At 43.1% G+C, this 18116-nt stretch overlaps 1 protein-coding gene across 1 annotated transcript in view; it reads left to right on the top strand.

Moving 5' to 3' along the window:
- Window positions 1-18116, top strand: part of SEMA3E (semaphorin 3E) — a 139971-nt gene that overhangs the window by 60833 nt on the left and 61022 nt on the right. Inside the window, exon 2 of the mRNA XM_030216644.1 lies at window positions 10283-10443. Coding sequence (XP_030072504.1) covers window positions 10283-10443 — 161 coding nt within the window. The remainder of the gene's footprint in view (window positions 1-10282; window positions 10444-18116) is intronic.

Below are 18116 nucleotides of genomic sequence, written 5' to 3'. Positions count from 1 at the left end.
GTCCTCATACCTTTATTCAAAATCTTTGTTCGAAATCTTCATTGATTTTTCTCTAAGGTAGATCGTGTCTTCTGTAAAGAAATTTGTTGGCGTCCTCACCTGGCTTCGTTGGGCAATTAAAAAGGAGTTCTACCCAATCGAGCATTGGACCGTCATGTACTACACTGCTGACTCAGTCCAATCACGGACTAGAGCGTCACAGCTCAATCGAATAATTTTCATTGGTCAATTTGAAGGGCGCCTTTTTATCCTTTACGGCTTGTGTATAACAAAATATATATATTTCTATGATTGCCGCTGTCCATGGAATTGTAAAATGGAGTAGTGGAGTTACAGAAGACACGATCTACCTTAGAGAAAAATCAATGAAGATTTCGAACAAAGATTTTGAATAAAGGTATGAGGACATGATTTGTCTGTGAGATATTATCACTATAATATTAGTGGATACTATTTGAATTTGAATTTTTCCTGCCTTCAATTTAATTATTTTGGCGCAATATTTTTAGGTGCAAGGAGGTTCCCTGACGAAGATACTCGAAACGGGACCGTAGGAACCATTGCATTGTCATTATTTAACCGAACTAAGCGCCTTTTCAAAAGAAACATTTGGCAAGATAAGTGATGATTTTATTTTTTTGATAAAGTAAACAAAATAAATAAAAATTCGATACAAGTAAAAAATTCGATATAAGTAAAAATTGAGGGTTTTTAAGTCTATGATGACTTTTTTCTACAGTCTATAAAATGAACACTTCGGTGTATATAATGTAGCTGTAGCGGTTGAGACTTTTCCCTCATAGACAAATAACTCTGCTTTATACACATTGCTATTCTACTAGCAACATTCCATGTTGAAGTCAGCCCTTGCAGATCACCAATTTGGCCGCGCAGGCTTCTGCTTCTGTGAGTCTGACGTCCTTCAGGACGTCAGACTCACAGAAACAGAAACCTGCGCAGCCTTCTACATGGAATGTTGCTAGTGGAATAGCAACATTCCATGTAGAATCTCCACTAGTAGCAACATTCCATGTAGAATGTCCAATAGTATCTATTTTATTTTTGTTACATTTGTACCCTGCGCTTTCCCACTCATGGCAGGCTCAATGCGGCTTACATGGGGCAATGGATGGTTAAGTGACTTGCCCAGAGTCACAAGGAGCTGCCTGAAGTGGGAATCAAACTCAGTTCCCCAGGACCAAAGTCCACCACCCTAACCACTAGGCCACTCCTCCACTGATGCTACTATTTGAGATTCTACATGGAATGTTGCTATTTCACTAGCAACATTCCATGTAAAATCTCAGAGTAGCAACATTCCATGTAGAATCTCCAATAGTAGCAACATTCCATGTAGAATGTCCAATAGTATCTATTTTATTTTTGTTACATTTGTACCCTGTGCTTTCCCACTCATGGCAGGCTCAATGCGGCTTACATGGGGCAATGGAAGGTTAAGTGACTTGCCCAGAATCACAAGGAGCTACCTGTGCCTGAAGTGGGAATTGAACTCAGTTCCTCAGGCCCAAACTCCACCACCCTAACCACTAGGCCACTCCTCCACTGTTGCTACTATTTGAGATTCTACATGGAATGTTGCTATTCCACTAGCAACATTCCATGTAAAATCTCAGAGTAGCAACATTCCATGTAGAATGTCCAATAGTATCTATTTTATTTTTGTTACATGTGTACCCCGCGCTTTCCCACTCATGGCAGGCTCAATGCGGCTTACATGGGGCAATGACTTGCCCAGAATCCAATAGTATCTATTTTATTTTTGTTACATGTGTACCCCGCGCTTTCCCACTCATGGCAGGCTCAATGCGGCTTACATGGGGCAATGACTTGCCCAGAATCACAAGGAGCTGCCTGAAGTGGGAATCAAACTCAGTTCCCCAGGACCAAAGTCCACCACCCTAACCACTAGGCCACTCCTCCACTACACACAATTTGCACACACAACTTGAACCGGATGCGAGCTTCCACAGCTAGCCGATGCACGTTCATCAACAAAGGGGTAACCCTTCCTATTTGTGCGGAAAATTTTCTCACAGCAGTGGTGTTCTGTATCAACTGTAATTTCTTTAACAAAGATTTTGAACAACACAAATAAATGATATTACAATAATCCAAACTTTAAAAGTAAGTGCTTATTTTTACTTTAAAAATGCAGCAGCCCATGCAGTGAAAAGTAAGCATTTCCTCTCCACAGGGAGTTAGAATATTAACCCCTGAGCCTCTCAGCAACAGAGAATCCCAAATTCCTGCTGTGAGTCTATATCACAAATTTAGAGGAGGGGCCTATATGAAACTTATAAATTTAGTGTTTCGGTGTGAAAAATAAACCTTAAATCACAGTGAATTCCAAACTGAAATGCTCCAGACGGTATCGCCTTTGAAGTTTGAGGTTGTCATAAAAGTCGAGATTTTGGTTTATAGTTCAAATAATTCTTTCCACTTGCTCCACATTGCGTGTTTTGATCTTGTATCATTCATTGTGGTAGCTGATAAAAGCTGGGTGCAGACCGGAATCACATGTGAGGTTATGGATGAGCAGTGCGTGCACATGGTCTAAATTTACAAGCACTCAATGCATTTCATGGACAAGGACCAGTGAAGTTGCCATTCCACTGAAGTTCAGAGCGTGATCAGTGCTCTAATATCAGAAACAGATTAGTTTATTCAAGGCTCAATATACTGCTATTTAGAAATACTGGCACATTAGTTTACATTGTATAATATATTACATGAGTGACAAAGTAAAGGAAAAAAGGGGAAATTAAATTTACAATCCACATGTACAGGATACATAACATTATAATGTGCTTAGTGCTTAAGAACATAAAAACAGCCATACTGGGTCAGAGCAATGGTCCATCTAGCCCTGTATTCTGCTTCCAACAGTGGCCAATCCAGGTCGAAAGTACCTGACAGAATCCCAAATAAAATCAACATTCCATGCTACCAGTCCCAGGGCAAGCAGTGGCTCACCCCCCCCCCCCCCCCCCCCCCCCCCCCCAATCTCAATAACAGACTATGGACTTTTCCTTCAAGAACTTGTCCAAACCTTTTTTAAACCCAGTTACGCTAACCCCATTAACACATCCTCCGGCAGCGTAACTGGGTAAATCAACTATTCTTTGAGTGAAAAAAAATATTGCCTCCTATTTGTTTTCAGAGTATTTCCATGTAATTTCATTGTGTGTCCCCTAGTGTTTGTACAGTTTTGAAAGAGTGAAAAATCGATTCACTTCTATCCGTTCTACATCACTCAGGATTTTACAGACCTCAGTCATATCCCCCCCCCCCCAACACACCATCTGTATTCCAAGTTGAAGAGCCCTAACCTCTTTAGCCTTTCCTCTTACGGGAGGAGTTCCATCCCCTTTATCATTTTGGTTGCTCTTCTATGAACCTTTTTTAATCCCACTATCAGGCTTATTTTTGAAACAGAAGGGCGCCCATCTTTCGGCACAAATCGGGAGATGGGCGTCCTTCTCCCAGGGTCGCCCAAATCGGCATAATCGAAAGCCGATTTTGGGCGTCCTCAACTGCTTTCCGTCGTGGGGACGACCAAAGTTCATGGGGTGTGTTGGAAGCCTAGTGAAGGTGGGACTGGGGCGTACCTAACACATGGGCGTCCTCGACCGATAATGGAAAAAAGAAGGGCGTGCATGACTAGCACTTGGGCGACTTTACTTGGTCCATTTTTTCTTACAACTAACCCTCAAAAAGCTGCCCGAACTGACCAGATGACCACTGGAGGGAATTGGGGTTGACCTCCCCCTACTCCCCCAGTGGTCACTAACCCCCTCCCACCCTAAAAAAAATTTTTAAATATTTTTTCCAGCCTCTATGCCAGCCTCAAATATCATATCCAGCTCCATGACAGCAGTAGGCAGGTCCCTGGAGCAGTTTTAGTGGGTGCAGTGCACTTCAGGCAGGCAGACCCAGGCCCATCCCGCCCCTTACCTGTTACACTTGTGCTGGTAAATGTGAGACCTCCAAAACCCACCAGAAACCCACTGTACCCACATGTAGGTGCTCCCCCTTCATCCCTTAGAGCTATGGTAGTGTTCTACAGTTGTGGGGTTGGGGGGGTTTGGGAGCACAGCACACAAGGTAAGGGAGCTATGCACCTGGGAGCAATTTGTGAAGTCCACTGGAGTGCCCCCTAGGGTGCCCGGTTGGTGTCCTGACATGTCAAGGGGACCAGTGCACTACGAATGCTGGCTCCTCCCATGACCAAATGGCTTGGATTTGGTCGTTTCTGAGATGGGCGTCCTTGGGTTCCATTATCACCGAAAATCGGGGACAACCATCTCTAAGGTCGACCTAAATTTCCAGATTTGGGCGTCCACGACCGTATTATCGAAACGAAAGATGGACACCCATCTTGTTTTGCTAATACGGGTTTCACCGCCCCTTTGCCGGGACGTCCTGCGAGGACGTCCTCAGAAAAACTTGGGCACTCCTTTCGATTATGCCGCTCCACATCTTTTTTGAGATACGGCAACCAGAATGGAACACAATACTCAAGGTGAGGTCACAACATAGAGCGATTCAGAGACATTATTATATTCTTGGTCTTATTTACCTTCCCTTTCCTGATAATTCCTAGCATCCCGTTTGCTTTTTTGGCTGCCGCCACACACTAGGTAAAAGATTTCAGCATACTGTCTACATTGACATTTAGATCTTTTTCTTGAGTGCTGACTCCTAAGGTGGATCCTAACATCAGGTAACTATGATTCAGATTATTCTTCCCAATGTGCATCACTTTGCATTTGACCACATTCAATTTCGTCTTCCATTTGGATGCTCGGTCCTCCAGTTTCCTAAGGTCTTCCTCAATTTTTAACAATCCACATGACAACTCTGAATAGTTTTGTGTCATCTGCAAATTTAGGGGTCCTTTTACAAAGCTGCGGAAAAAAGGGCCCTGTGCTTACGGTGGGGGTGTTTCACATGCGCCAAGACCCTTCTTACCGCAGCGGGTAAAAAAAAACCCCAGCACACGCAGCCATGCGGTAAGAGAACTGTTGCCACATGGCCATGTGGCGGGAAGCCCTTACCTCCACCCACTGAGGTGGCAATAAGGGCTCCCACGTTAACCCAGCGGTTACCGGGCAGCGTACGGCGATGCCCGATTACCGTCGGGTTATCACCACACAAGCCGTTTCCTAGGGGGGGTCTCCCCAGAGATGGTACATGCTCGGAGCAGGACTACCACTAGCAGTCACGTTGGGCCGACGGTAGTCCTGGAAGAGCAAACGGAAAGCCCATGTTGGGCTTACTGCCGCTCTGTAAAAGGGCTCCTTAATAACCTCACTTTTGTTTTCCAGATCATTTATAAATATGTTAAATAGTACCGGTCCCAGTACAGATCTCTGCAGCACTCCACTATTCACTCTCCTCTGTTGAGAATAATGGCTATTTAACCCTAGCCTCTGTTTTCTGTACAATAACCAAGTCCTTATCCACAGAAGGACATTGCCTCCTATCCCATGACTTTTTACATTTTCTTAGGAGTCTCTCATGAAGAACTTAGTCAAAAGCTTTCCGAAAATCCAGACACACTACATCAACCGGCTCACCTTTATCCATATATTTATTTACGCCTTCAAAGAAATGAAGCAAACTGGTATACCTGAGAAGGCATGAGAAGGCCTAAGATAGTAATATCTGTCTAGTATCACAGGTTACATAGTGGGGTAATTTTATAAATTAAAAAAAAAAAGGTTTGGACAAGTTCCTGGAGGAAAAGTCCACAGTCTGCTATTGAGACAGACATGGGGAAGCAGCTGCTTGCCCTGCAATTGGTAGCATGGAATGCTGCTATGATTTGGGTTTCTGCCAAGTACTACTTGTGACCTGGCTTGGCCACTGCTGGAAACAGGATACCGGGCTAGATGGACCGTTGGTCTCACCCAATATGGCTACTCTTATGTTCTTATGTAACATCATGAGAATTTTAACAACTGTTTGTACTGTTTTAAATTCTCTGTGCTTTGCACAGTCCATTCAGTCCATTAACTTAGTGCTTCTATTGCTGGGCTATGGCAGCCCTGATAGCCAATAGGAAAAAGGTGCCTTCATTTTATCCCAACTCTCATCTTTAGGCTGTTATCCACTCAGCAGATAGACAGCTTGCAGCCAGCTTAAGTTGTGATATTTCTGTGAATTTGTTTTTTTCCTGTTCCAGCAGGGTCAGGAAAACATATGTTCACACTAGAATCTTCTAGAAACTGAAGGAAGGGTAGGAGGGTTTATGATAATTTGGAGAAGGGTCTGGTAGCAGCTGTACTACCCCCCCCCCCCCCCCGCCCAATGTATTATAAGTTCCCTTCTTGCCCGCCAAATTTGTCCCGAGTTCTGTCTCCTACCTTTGACCCATGGTAAAAGGGAGATCCCTTCTGTCCAGCCTGATAAAGAAGTCCTGAATGCAGAATCATCCTGACACACTCCAACAAGTTGGCACTAAAAGGCACTTGCTAAGGACCAAGGGACAAGTAACAGACCTGGAACCTGATTGCTCGCTTGTTTTAGTGGGAAGGTATGGGGAATCTTTCCACCTCTGTGCAGTTCAGGGAAGGAGGAGAAAGGATTTGTTCAAGGTACCTGCTGTGACACCCAGGCATCCTACAACTTCTAACTATAACAAGCAGGAGGAGAAAAGATCTGTTTAACATCTGAAACATTCTTGCTGCAGAGCCACAGTGTCTATCACCTAGATACCAAGGAGCCTGCAAGTGATTACTAACTAATAGACTTTTGATAACAGTTAACAGCTGTTTAAGAGTAACAGCAAGTGAACTGTGCAAGCCAGGCCCTCACCACATGGGCCAGTGCTTTGAGTAATAAGGAGAAGCTGTTTGTAATTTTTATGCTTTTGGAGGAGAGAAGAAAGCTATTGTAAATAGTTGGCCATCTGTGTTGAAATATTGGAAGCTGTACCCTTATCAACGGAAGGACAGGAAAGGTTCTGCTTTCAGCAAAAGAACTAATGTGGTCTCCATCACTGTGTGAAGTGTGAGTAGAGCTTACTCCACCTCCTAGGCATATCCTAGTCCCACCCTGGTCCAGACAAATAAATAATTGTGTGCACCCCTTTTGTCCACCTGTCATGGCCATAATCTAGGCAGCCACCTGGACCAGTGTTTCCCAAGTCAGTCCTGGCGTACCCCCTTGCCAGTCCGGTTTCCAGGATTTCCACAATCAATATGCATGGATGAGATTTGCATACAATGGAGGCAGTATATGCAAATGAATCTCACGCACATTCATTGTAGATACCCTAAAAACCTGACAGGCAAGGGGGTACTCCAGGACCGACTTGGAAACACTAATCTAGAACACCTCCAACAAAGGGGTTACAAGTACATAAGCAAGTGTGTGGAGAAGGGAGAATGAAATATGAGGGATACTGGACAGACGATAGCAGGGATACAGAGAAGGTGGCAGGGCAGAGAGAAGGAGCTTTGTGCAACTCAAATGGCAGATTGGAGGTGATATAGCATGATGGAGGAAGAAAAATGGGGAGATGTTTCAAGGCAGGAAGTAGGATAGGAAGGAGAGATGTTTTAGGGTGGGGAGACCAAAGGAGAGGGAGATTACAGGGCAGGAACCAAAAAGAAAACCAGAGTGGAAGGAGATGTTGCAAGGCAGATGATGGAGGAAACCAGAGGTTGAGATAGTTCAGGGCTGGCAGAAAACTAGGATGAGGGAAGGCATGTAGCCGGTAAGTTTGTGTTCAATTCTGGTCACCGCATCTCAAAAAAGATATAGTGGAATTAGAAAAGGTACAGAGAAGGGCGACAAAAATGATAAAGGGGATGGGACGACCTCCCTATGAGGAAAGGCAAAAGCGGCTGAGGCTCTTCAGCTTGGAGAAAAGATGGCTGAGGGGAGGTATGATAGAGGTCTATAAAATAATGAGTGGAGTGGAACGGGTAGGCGTGACTCATTTGTTTATTCTTTCCAAAAATACTAGGACTAGGGGGCATGCAATGAAGCTACAAAGTAGTAAATTTAATATAAATCAGAGAAAGTTTTTCTTCACTCAAAGTGTAATTAAACTCTGGAATTTGTTGCCAGAGAATGTGGTAATGGCAGTTAGCTTAGCAGGGTTTAAAAAAGGTCTGGATGGCTTCCTAAAGGAAAAGTCCATAGACCATTATTAAATTGACTTGGGAAAAATCCACTGCTTATTTCTGGGATAAGCAACATAAAATGTATTGAACTTTTTCGAGATCTTGCCAGGTATTTCTGACTTGGATTGGCCACTGTTGGAAACAGGGTGCTGGGCTTGATAGACCTTTGGTCTGTCCCAATGTGGCAATATTTATGTAATATTCTCAATGGCTAGTGGGAGGAGGCAGAGAGTTTTTCACCCTTTCATCCATCATTCTAACCCTCATTTTGTTTTCTACTCCTAAACTAAATACTAAAACTATGCCAAAGTATAGTGAGCAATTTTCAGTAAGTCTCAAGCTGGTTTTGCAAAAGAAACAATTTCAAAATTTGCCTGTCAGACATTACCTTGGGTCAGTTTCCCCCATGTAGGGCTTCTTTTACAAAGCTGCACTAGTGATTCCCACGTGGCAAATGAGAGGAAGCCCATAGGAATTGAATGAGCTTCCCTCTCATTTGCTGCACCGAGAATTGGTAGCGCGGCTTTGTAAAAGAGACCCATGGTTTACGGATGCAAAAATATTTATTGCTGCTTATTGTCCCTCTGGGTAACATCCCATTTACCCATGGAAATCTCTCCCTTTCAAAATTGACCTTATGTGCAGTATTTGATGGCCATAGGGTTGGGTTCTTTACGTGGCACCAAAGGAAACACCACCTTGGAATTAACACTCTCGTTAGAGAGCCTCATGCCAGCAGAAGATTTCGAAATAATAGCAATGTTTGGCTATTCAGGGCAGCAGCTGGGTGAGATGGGGAAAGAATGTATGGGCAGCCATACAGGGTGAAAGGATTGTCATTAGCCATTCTCCAAAAGGGGTTCATGGCAGATAATCATTTGTATAGCCTAGTAGTTATTTATTTATTACACTTGTACCCCGCATTTTCCCACACATGGCAGGCTTAATGCGGCTTACACAGTAACAATATGAAGAATTACAAAGTCATAAAAAAGAATATACAATTTGTAGTAAACACAATATTAATGGGGTTAACGGATAAGTAAATTGAACATAGGAGGAATTGGGTGCAGAAGGACATGAGCGTTAGAAGGTAGGCGTAGGAAGATGGCGAGGAAGGGATATGGGATAGCAATAAGGATAATGGAAAACATGGTCAATGTATAACAATTGTCGATAAGAATCATGTGGGCAGGCTTTAGATTAGGTTGAATCGTTAGGGTAGGCTATCTTGAAGAGATGGGTCTTCAGTACTTTCCTGAAGGGCAAAAGGCCATTGATTGTTCGGATGGATCTTGGTAAAGCATTCCAAAGCTGGCTACCTAAAATGGAAAAATTGGATGTGTAGAGGGATTTGTACTTAATACCTGTGCAGTTGGGGAGGTGTAGATTAAGATAAGTATGGGAAGACGTCTCTGATGGGGAGCCAGTGAAGCTTCTCTCGAAGAGGTGTTGCGCTATCGAATCTTGACTTGCCAAAAATAAGTCTGGCTGCCGTGTTTTGGGAAGTCTGGAGCTTTTTCAATCTTAGGAACTCACAACCTATCAGACTGAACCTCTTGTAATCATAGCCAATTCAGGGTATCCTCAGTTAATATGCATGATTAAGATTTGAATCCATTGCCTCCACTGCATTCAAATCTGTCTCATGAATATTCACGGTTGCTATCCTGAAAACCCACACTGACTATAGATACTCAAGCATTTAATACTTGCCAGGGATGGTGACCACACATCAGTAGTGACTATTGTTATACTTTGCTTAATAACAATGTGTCCGTATTTTATCACAGAAAAAGTGCAAATATCAAATATGTAGAGGAGGCATGCAGTGATCCATGGGTCATGGACCTGAGGAGGAGAGTCTAAAACAAACTGTCTCCATAATATTATTTTGAAGGCAGGGTCATCTTCAAAACATGCCAAGTCGTGTTTCCATTGTAATAAATCACTGCCATTCTCTTTCTCTCTGTGATCTGGAAGCTCAGTTCCCATTAAAAGCAAGAGACTGAAGACGTTTTGCCACAGGTAGATCCTAAAACTATAAAAAGTGCTGAAATGCTTAGAGCGTAATCTCATGTTCTTCCTTGACAACTTTTTTTTTTTTAATTGTTATTTGCTTTCAGAACTCTGGGATTTAAATAGGACGTCAGTTTTCCACAGCCCTTCTGGATTCCTTGACCTTCACACCATGCTTTTGGATGATTACCAAGAAAGGCTGTTTGTGGGAGGCAGAGACCGCGTATATTCCCTCAGCTTGGACCAGATCAGTGAGAATTACAGAGAGGTAGGGTCACGGTTTCATACAGGTCTTATTTATTACTTTGGTACATTATCTAAATGTTTCCACCCACGCTTTCCCCAGAGACTGCATCAGCAGCATAAAAATCAAGGACAGGTTCATTATAGATTTATAGTTAGTATCATCCTTCAAGAGGAACCCCCTGCTAATCCATTCCTAGCAGGGGCCTCATATTAGGTGTAGATCCTTGAGAAGGTACAAAGAATTGTATTCATAATAGACTGAACAACCACATTAAAATTAAAAAAAATAAAAAATCACAAGCATTGATAAGGCAGGCAAAGAGAAAATCTGAAAGGAAGCTTGCTGAGGAAATCAATTGGACCATTAGATGAACAAGGAGTAAAACTACTACTACTACTTATCATTTCTATAGCGCTACTAGACGTACGCAGCGCTGTACACTTGAACATGAAGAGACAGTCCCTGCTCGACAGAGCTTATAATCTAATTAGGACAAACAGGACAAATAAGGGATAAGGACAAAGAGAAGCAAGGTTCCGGAATCCCAAAGAGTAGCAGCATTCCGGAATCCCAAAGACTACCACTACTACTTATCATTTCTATAGCACTACTAGACGTACGCAGCGCTGTACACTTGAACATGAAGAGACAGTCCCTGCTCGACAGAGCTTGCAATCTAATTAAGGGTCATTAAGGGAAGACAAGGCCATAGCAGAAGGACTAAATGAATTATTTGCTTTAGTTTTTACTGAGAAAGATATCCATGCCAGAAATAATATTTAAAGTTGATGATTCAGAGGAACTGAAATAAACCTCAGTGAATGAGGATGACTTAGTAGGGCAAACTGGCAAACTGAAGAGTAGCAAATCACTTGCACTGGATGGTATAAATCCCAGAGTTTTGAAAGAACTAAATGAAATTGCATACCTGATCACTCATTTTTAAACTATCATTGAATTCTGACCAACATAATGGTGATGTTTACAAAAGGATCCAGAAATGGTCTGGGAAGCTACAGACATAAGCGCCTAATTTCAGTGCTAGGCAAAAGGACATAAACCGTTATAAAGAACTAAAGGGTGTTAAGCCCTTAATATGTGGTTAACACACGCAAACAGAAAGGCATTAAAGTGTTTTGTCATATTTTCCTGTTTATGTGCACTAACCTGCACATTATCGATTTTTAAAAATATTTTTTGGAGGGGGTATGTCATGGGCAGAGCATGGTTGTGCCCGTGTTGTCCAGTTACTGTGTAATGATTAGTATGCTAACCTAATAAGAGAGGAGTAGCCTAATGGTTAGTGCAGTGGGCTTTGATCTTGGCAACCTGGGTTCACTTCCCACTGCCGCCCCTTGTGACCTTGGGCAAGTCACTTAACCCTCCATTTCCCTATGTACAAAAATGATTGTGAGCCACCTATGGACAGAGAAAGTACCTGCATATGGGGGAAGATTCTATATAATGGTGCCTAAAAATTGATGCGGAAATCAAGGCCAACTAAACGTATTCTATAAGTGACGCCTAGATTTAGGTGTTGAATATAGAATACACCTAGGCAGAAATCACAGCGCCTAAAACTACACGCATCCATTTACACCAACAAAAACATGGCGTACATCCCAGCACATAGATTTAGGCGCACTGGGCCAGATTCTATAACTATGTGTGTAAATTTCACAAAACCCATGAAACGCCTATAACCACACCCCTTTTTGCCTGCATATCTTAGAAGTTAGGTGCACTGCGTTACAGAATGTGTTTAGCGAATTGTGTGTGTAAATTCTAATTATTGCCAATTAGTGTTCATTATTGCTTGTTAAGAGCTGATTAGCTTAAGCCAATTAAATTACGCACGTTGTTATGGAATACACTTGGATTACAGCGCAGATCTCTAGGCACGCTATATAGAATCCAGGGAATAATGTGTACAGTACTGCATACATCTAATATTGCTATAAGAAGTAGTAGTAAACAGGGCCACCGAGAGACTGGGCCGGGCCTGAGGCAAGGCTGCCCCCGGGGCCCCGCCCCTGCTGCCCCAACCCCCCTCCACCCCCCCCAAGGTCGCCACCGCTTCCCCCCGAGATTGCCACAGCCACTGCTCACCCCCTCCACCCCCCTGAGATCGCTGCCGCCGCTCCCCCTCCACCCCCACCCCCCCCCCGAGATCATCGCCACCGCTCCTCCCCTCCATCCACCACTGGGCCGGGCCCCCTGCATTGAAATCGTAGTCTCACCTCTGTGAAAGCAGCGCTGCAGGCAGCAGAACGCCTCCCTTCGGCCCTCCTTCCCTCCTTGTGTCCCGCCCTCGTGGAAGTTACGTCAGACTAGATGGGCCATGCATGTCTTTATCTCCGTGGCACACCAAGGGAGGGGGGATGGGGGTGGTCCACCCTGGGTGCAGGCAGCAAAGGGGTGCGCTGTGCAGTTGTGCAGCTGTCAGAGGGGGCAGGGGACCAGCAGAGCTGACATCAATTTCCTGTTCCGGGGCAGGAGGACCAGCAGAGCCAATAGCTGTGCAACTGCTCATCTCACCCCCTTGCTTGGAAGAGGGAGGGAGGATGCACCTGGAGGAGTGGGTGCTCCGCCCCAGGTAACAACCAAACTAGGTCACTATCCAGTTAAGTGCCGTTGAAAATGCCCGGTTAGCACCGGACAGGCCTCTCCTGGCCATTTAAATTGTTATCAATACTAGACCTTAAATATAAAGAAACCTATCCTCCAACATTCTAAACTGGGAGAAACCTTATTTCTCTCTGCTAAGGCTGTACCTCATGTTGCTTAACTGCTAGTACTTCCACCTAAAACCAACATGTAAATATTTTAACTACCAGAATTTTCTTTTCAAACTTTCCACAACCATAGCATGATTGATTCTTTGTGCTTCTTCTTTATAAGCATGAATTTCTTCAATTAAACACATCTCACAGTGTCCCTAATTACCTTCAGTGGGTCAATTCCATCTTCTATAAAGGATACAAACAATATCCCCGTTAACTAATTTATTTATTTAATTTATTAGGATTTATTTACCGCCTTTTTCATGGAATTCACTCAAGGCAGTGTACAGTAAGAATAGATCAAACATGAGCAATAGGCAATTACAGCTGTAAACTACTACTACTACTACTACTATTTAGCATTTCTATAGCGCTACAAGGCATACGCAGCGCTGCACAAACATAGAAGAAAGACAGTCCCTGCTCAAAGAGCTTACAATCTAATAGACAAAAAATAAATAAAGTAAGCAAATCAAATCAATTAATGTGAACGGGAAGGAAGAGAGGAGGGTAGGTGGAGGCGAGTGGTTACAAGTGGTTACGAGTCAAAAGCAATGTTAAAGAGGTGGGCCTAAATTTTAGTCTAGATTTAAAGGTGGCCAAGGATGGGGCAAGACGTAGGGGCTCAGGAAGTTTATTCCAGGCGTAGGGTGCAGCGAGACAGAAGGCGCGAAGTCTGGAGTTGGCAGTAGTGGAGAAGGGAACAGATAAGAAGGATTTATCCATGGAGCGGAGTGCACGGGAAGGGGTGTAGGGAAGGAGGAGTGTGGAGAGATACTGGGGAGCAGCAGAGTGAGTACATTTATAGGTTAGTAGAAGAAGTTTGAACAGGATGTGAAAACGGATAGGGAGCCAGTGAAGGGTCTTGAGGAGAGGGGTAGTATGAGTAAAGCTGTAAAAATAACAATACAAAATATGGCATGGTATACTACTTGCAATGACAACACAATATGTGCTAGAACATTATAAGTGGAGGAGTGGCCTAGTGGTTAGGGTGGTGGACTTTGGTCCTGGGGAACTGAGTTCGATTCCCGGCCCAGGCAGCTCCTTGTGACTCTGGGCAAGTCACTTAACCCTCCATTGCCTGCCGCATTGAGCCTGCCATGAGTGGGAAAAAGTGCGGGATACAAAAAAAAAAATAAATAAATAATTGGTAGTGAAGGGTAAGGCAAAGTTGTAACATATAGTTGAGTAAAAAAGTAGGAAGAATTAGAAAGTAAGGTGATTGATGTGAAGAAAGTTGCACATGAGGTCAGAGAGATGGTTAAATATTATCTCAGCTAGGGTAGGAGTGGATAAACATGTCAATCCTTGTGTGTGTGAGTGAGACTAACAAGTTAGTTACTTCTTCCATTAAAGGCTTGGTTGAAGAGCCAGGCTTTCACCTGCTTCCTGAAGTAAAGGTAGTCTTGTGTTAAGTTAATTAAAAGTTTTGCTGGACTGGACGGGGTCCGTTCCAAGATAATCAACAGCTTCAGTCTTATCACAAAAGAAAGAAGTACATGGAATTAAAATGCCACCTAAGATTTATGAAGCTTTTTGTACTGTAACTTGATCTTCCACTTAAGCTAAGCACAGTGGCTCTCTTAGCTGTATCGGCTTTACTTGACCTTGCCAATCGTCATATGCCTTTCTGTTGCTGATACAAATAAGACAAAATATTTTGCTTTTTGAAGCATTCTCTTGTCTGAGTAAGACAAAATACAGGCAGACAATTACCATAAACTGATTGCGTTATCTCATAGTGATGCTACATGTGGAACTCAAGTGTCACGCAATGTAACTTTGCAGCCTGGAAGTATTATTTCTAGACATACTGTGCAAAATACAGTTACATCTCCGGACATCCTTTTGGGGATACAGGAAGTTTATTTATTTTAGTTAGTTTATGTATTTAAGCATTTCTAACCACCAATTACCTAGGTGAGGTATTACAAAAGACATACAAAATACACCTAAAAGCAGAGTTAAAACAAACAGCCACAAAACAAAACACGACAACAATAAAAGCCTGGGCAGAAAGGCAATTATGAAACTGCTCTCTCATAAAATATAACAAGTTTGGGCAAAAAAACGTGTCCCAAGCTGCTTTTTAAACAGAGATAGGTCTGGTAGCCGATTCCATAAGAATGAAGTAGAGAGTGTGACACAACCTTCACCACAAGGAGCGTCTATCACAATCCCTTTATTGCGCCAAATGTGTTTTTCGGTGGTAAAGACCGCCTGCCTCAGTGGTCAAAAATACAATATCTGCTACTGAATAAATTAGAAATCAATGATGCCCCCCCCCCCCCACACAAAAAATGCACTGAATACATGCAGTGGCGTAGCAAGGACGGGGCGGTCCGCCCCGGGTGTCAACGGGTGAGGGGCGATCCACTCCGGGTGGCAGCCGCCCTCGCTACGCCACTGAATACATGGATTTCAAATGTATACAGAAAAATGCCTCGATGACAAAAGTGCCACTGCTGCAGTTACATATGAAATCTGTGCATTCAATGAATTTCCTTTTTTTGGGGGTGGGGGGGGTGGGCAACATTGATTTCCAATCCATTCAGTAGCAGATATTGTATTTTTGACCCCGGAGGCTGCAAAACATGGTCCCGTGTCGGTTCTCTGTTTGGTGCACTAAAAGAATTGTGACAGACGTTCCCTGTGTTGAAGCTTGTGTCACAATTTCTACTTCTTCATTCTCATTGGACTTCGCAAAGAGGTGTTTTCCTGTTGTGCTGTGTATTATAGCTGATTCCACAAACCAGGAACTGCAGCATCCCTCGGAAAGCACAACGCACTGCAGAGTGACAAGTAACCAATAAGAGCCCGAGAGCATAACGCTCAACCTAGATGGTGAACCTCAAGAACTTGCTGAAAATAAGACAGAGCTATTCCACGAACCACCTTAAAAACCAACCTCGAAACTTTGAACCAATTCGAAAATTATCCACAGCATAGGAATCTTCGTTTTCATTTATTTATTTATTTTATTACATTTGTACCCCACGCTTTCCCACTCATGGCAGGCTCAATGCGGCTTACATGGGGCAATGGAGGGTTAAGTGACTTGCCCAGAGTCACAAGGAGCTGCCTGTGCCTGCAGTGGGAATCAAACTCAGTTCCCCAGGACCAAAGTCCACCACTCTAACCACTAGGCCACTCCTCCACTCCAGTTTGGTTATAAAGTTTGAATTTGTTGCCTGGTAACATAAAATGTTCTAGTTCTGCAGCAATCATGATTTCATTAGACTCCCAACACAATGAACAGAACAATTTTTTTAAAAATGAGCATTTTCCCTGGACACCCCTAATAAGAATGGGGGTGTCCAGGGAAAATGCTCATTTTTGTTGTTTTTTTTAAGTTCTGCATGTAAATCTTAATGAATGCCAATTAGTGCTAATTGCTTGCTAATATCCGTCAGCTAATTGACCAATTAAGTTGCGTACATTATAATAGAATACGTTTCAATTTCTGCATGGAAATTAAGACGCAACATATAGAACCTGGCAGTGTAAGCATAAATCCACATTGGTGTGTCAACCTTTAGGTGTGGCCACTTATGCCAGGTCAATGGCTGGAGTAAGTTGGCATGCTTAATTGCACCATACAACCCATTTAACTGATAATTGACCTTAGGATGGAGACCTCGGTCTTAAAGCTTTGCAAACTTGGCTATTTAGGTGATTTTTTTTGATTGTTAATGGTTGTAGTTAATGACAATGGGAGTAGCACTTCGGGATGAGTATCCATACTTTTTTCCCTCCTATACGTATTTTCAAAGCACTTAGACGTCATATCGAAAATGCCCCTCATTGTAACCTATGGAACTTTGTCAGTCTAAGTCCGACTTTGGACGTTTTCCAAAAAACGTTCAAAATTTGAATAGGAAAGAAGTTAATTTAAAAAAAAAGAAAAACATCTATTTCTTGTTTTTGAAAATACTGTTTTTAACAAGGTTTGGTGACTTGGACATTTTGCTTTTTGGTCCATTTTCAAACAAAAAACATCCAAGTGCAAAACGCATAAAATCAAGCCATTGGGATATAGGAGGAGCCAGCATTTTTAGTAGACTGGTCCCCCGGACATCCCAGGAAAGCAATAGGGCACCCTAGGGGGGGACTTCAGTGTATTTCATAAAATGCACCCAGGTAGACATCTCATCATTGCTCCTTATCTTGTCTGCTGAGCCTCCCAAAACCCAGCCCCCCCCCCCCAACTGTACACCACTACCATAGCCCTTACGGGTGAAGGGGGCACCTATATGTAGGTACATTCGGTTTCTGGTGAGTTTTGGAGGGCTCACAGTTTCCTTCACAAGTGTAACAGGTAAGGAGAGGTATGAGTCTGGGTCCACCTATCCGCAGTGCACTGTATCCACCACTAGACTATTCCAGGGACCTGTGTGCTGTTCTAATGGACCTGAGTATAACATCTGAGGTTGGCTTAGAGGCTGGTAAGTAATGTTTTTAATCACATTTTTGGGGGTAGGGGTGGGAGGGAGTTAGTGATCACTGGGGTGGTAAGGGGAAATCACCCCTGATTCCCTCCAGTGGTCATCTGGTCATTTAGGGCATCTTTTTCTGCCTTATTCATTATAAAAACAAGTCTAGCTCAAAATGTCTTAGTGTTAGTCTTGGACGGTTTTGTTCTGCTCCATTATGGCTGAAAAACGTCCAAGTGTTAGGAACGCCCAAATCCCACCCTTAACACACCCCTGACACGTCACCTTGTGATTTGAACACACTTCTGACAGACTTCATAGAAAAACGCCTAAAAATTGGTTTTGACAATACCAATTTGGACGTTTTTGTGAGAAAAAATGTCCCAAGTACAGATTCATGTCACTTTTTGGACATTTTTCTCTTTTGAAAATGAGCCCAACTGTAACTTTGTAAGTCTAAGTGCTTTGAAAATGA

This window comes from Microcaecilia unicolor, chromosome 10, assembly GCF_901765095.1.
Source record: "Microcaecilia unicolor chromosome 10, aMicUni1.1, whole genome shotgun sequence".
NCBI classification, from domain to species: Eukaryota; Metazoa; Chordata; class Amphibia; order Gymnophiona; family Siphonopidae; genus Microcaecilia; species Microcaecilia unicolor.
Note: the sequence above shows the minus strand (reverse complement) of the source record. Positions and strands in the feature narration are given on the sequence as shown.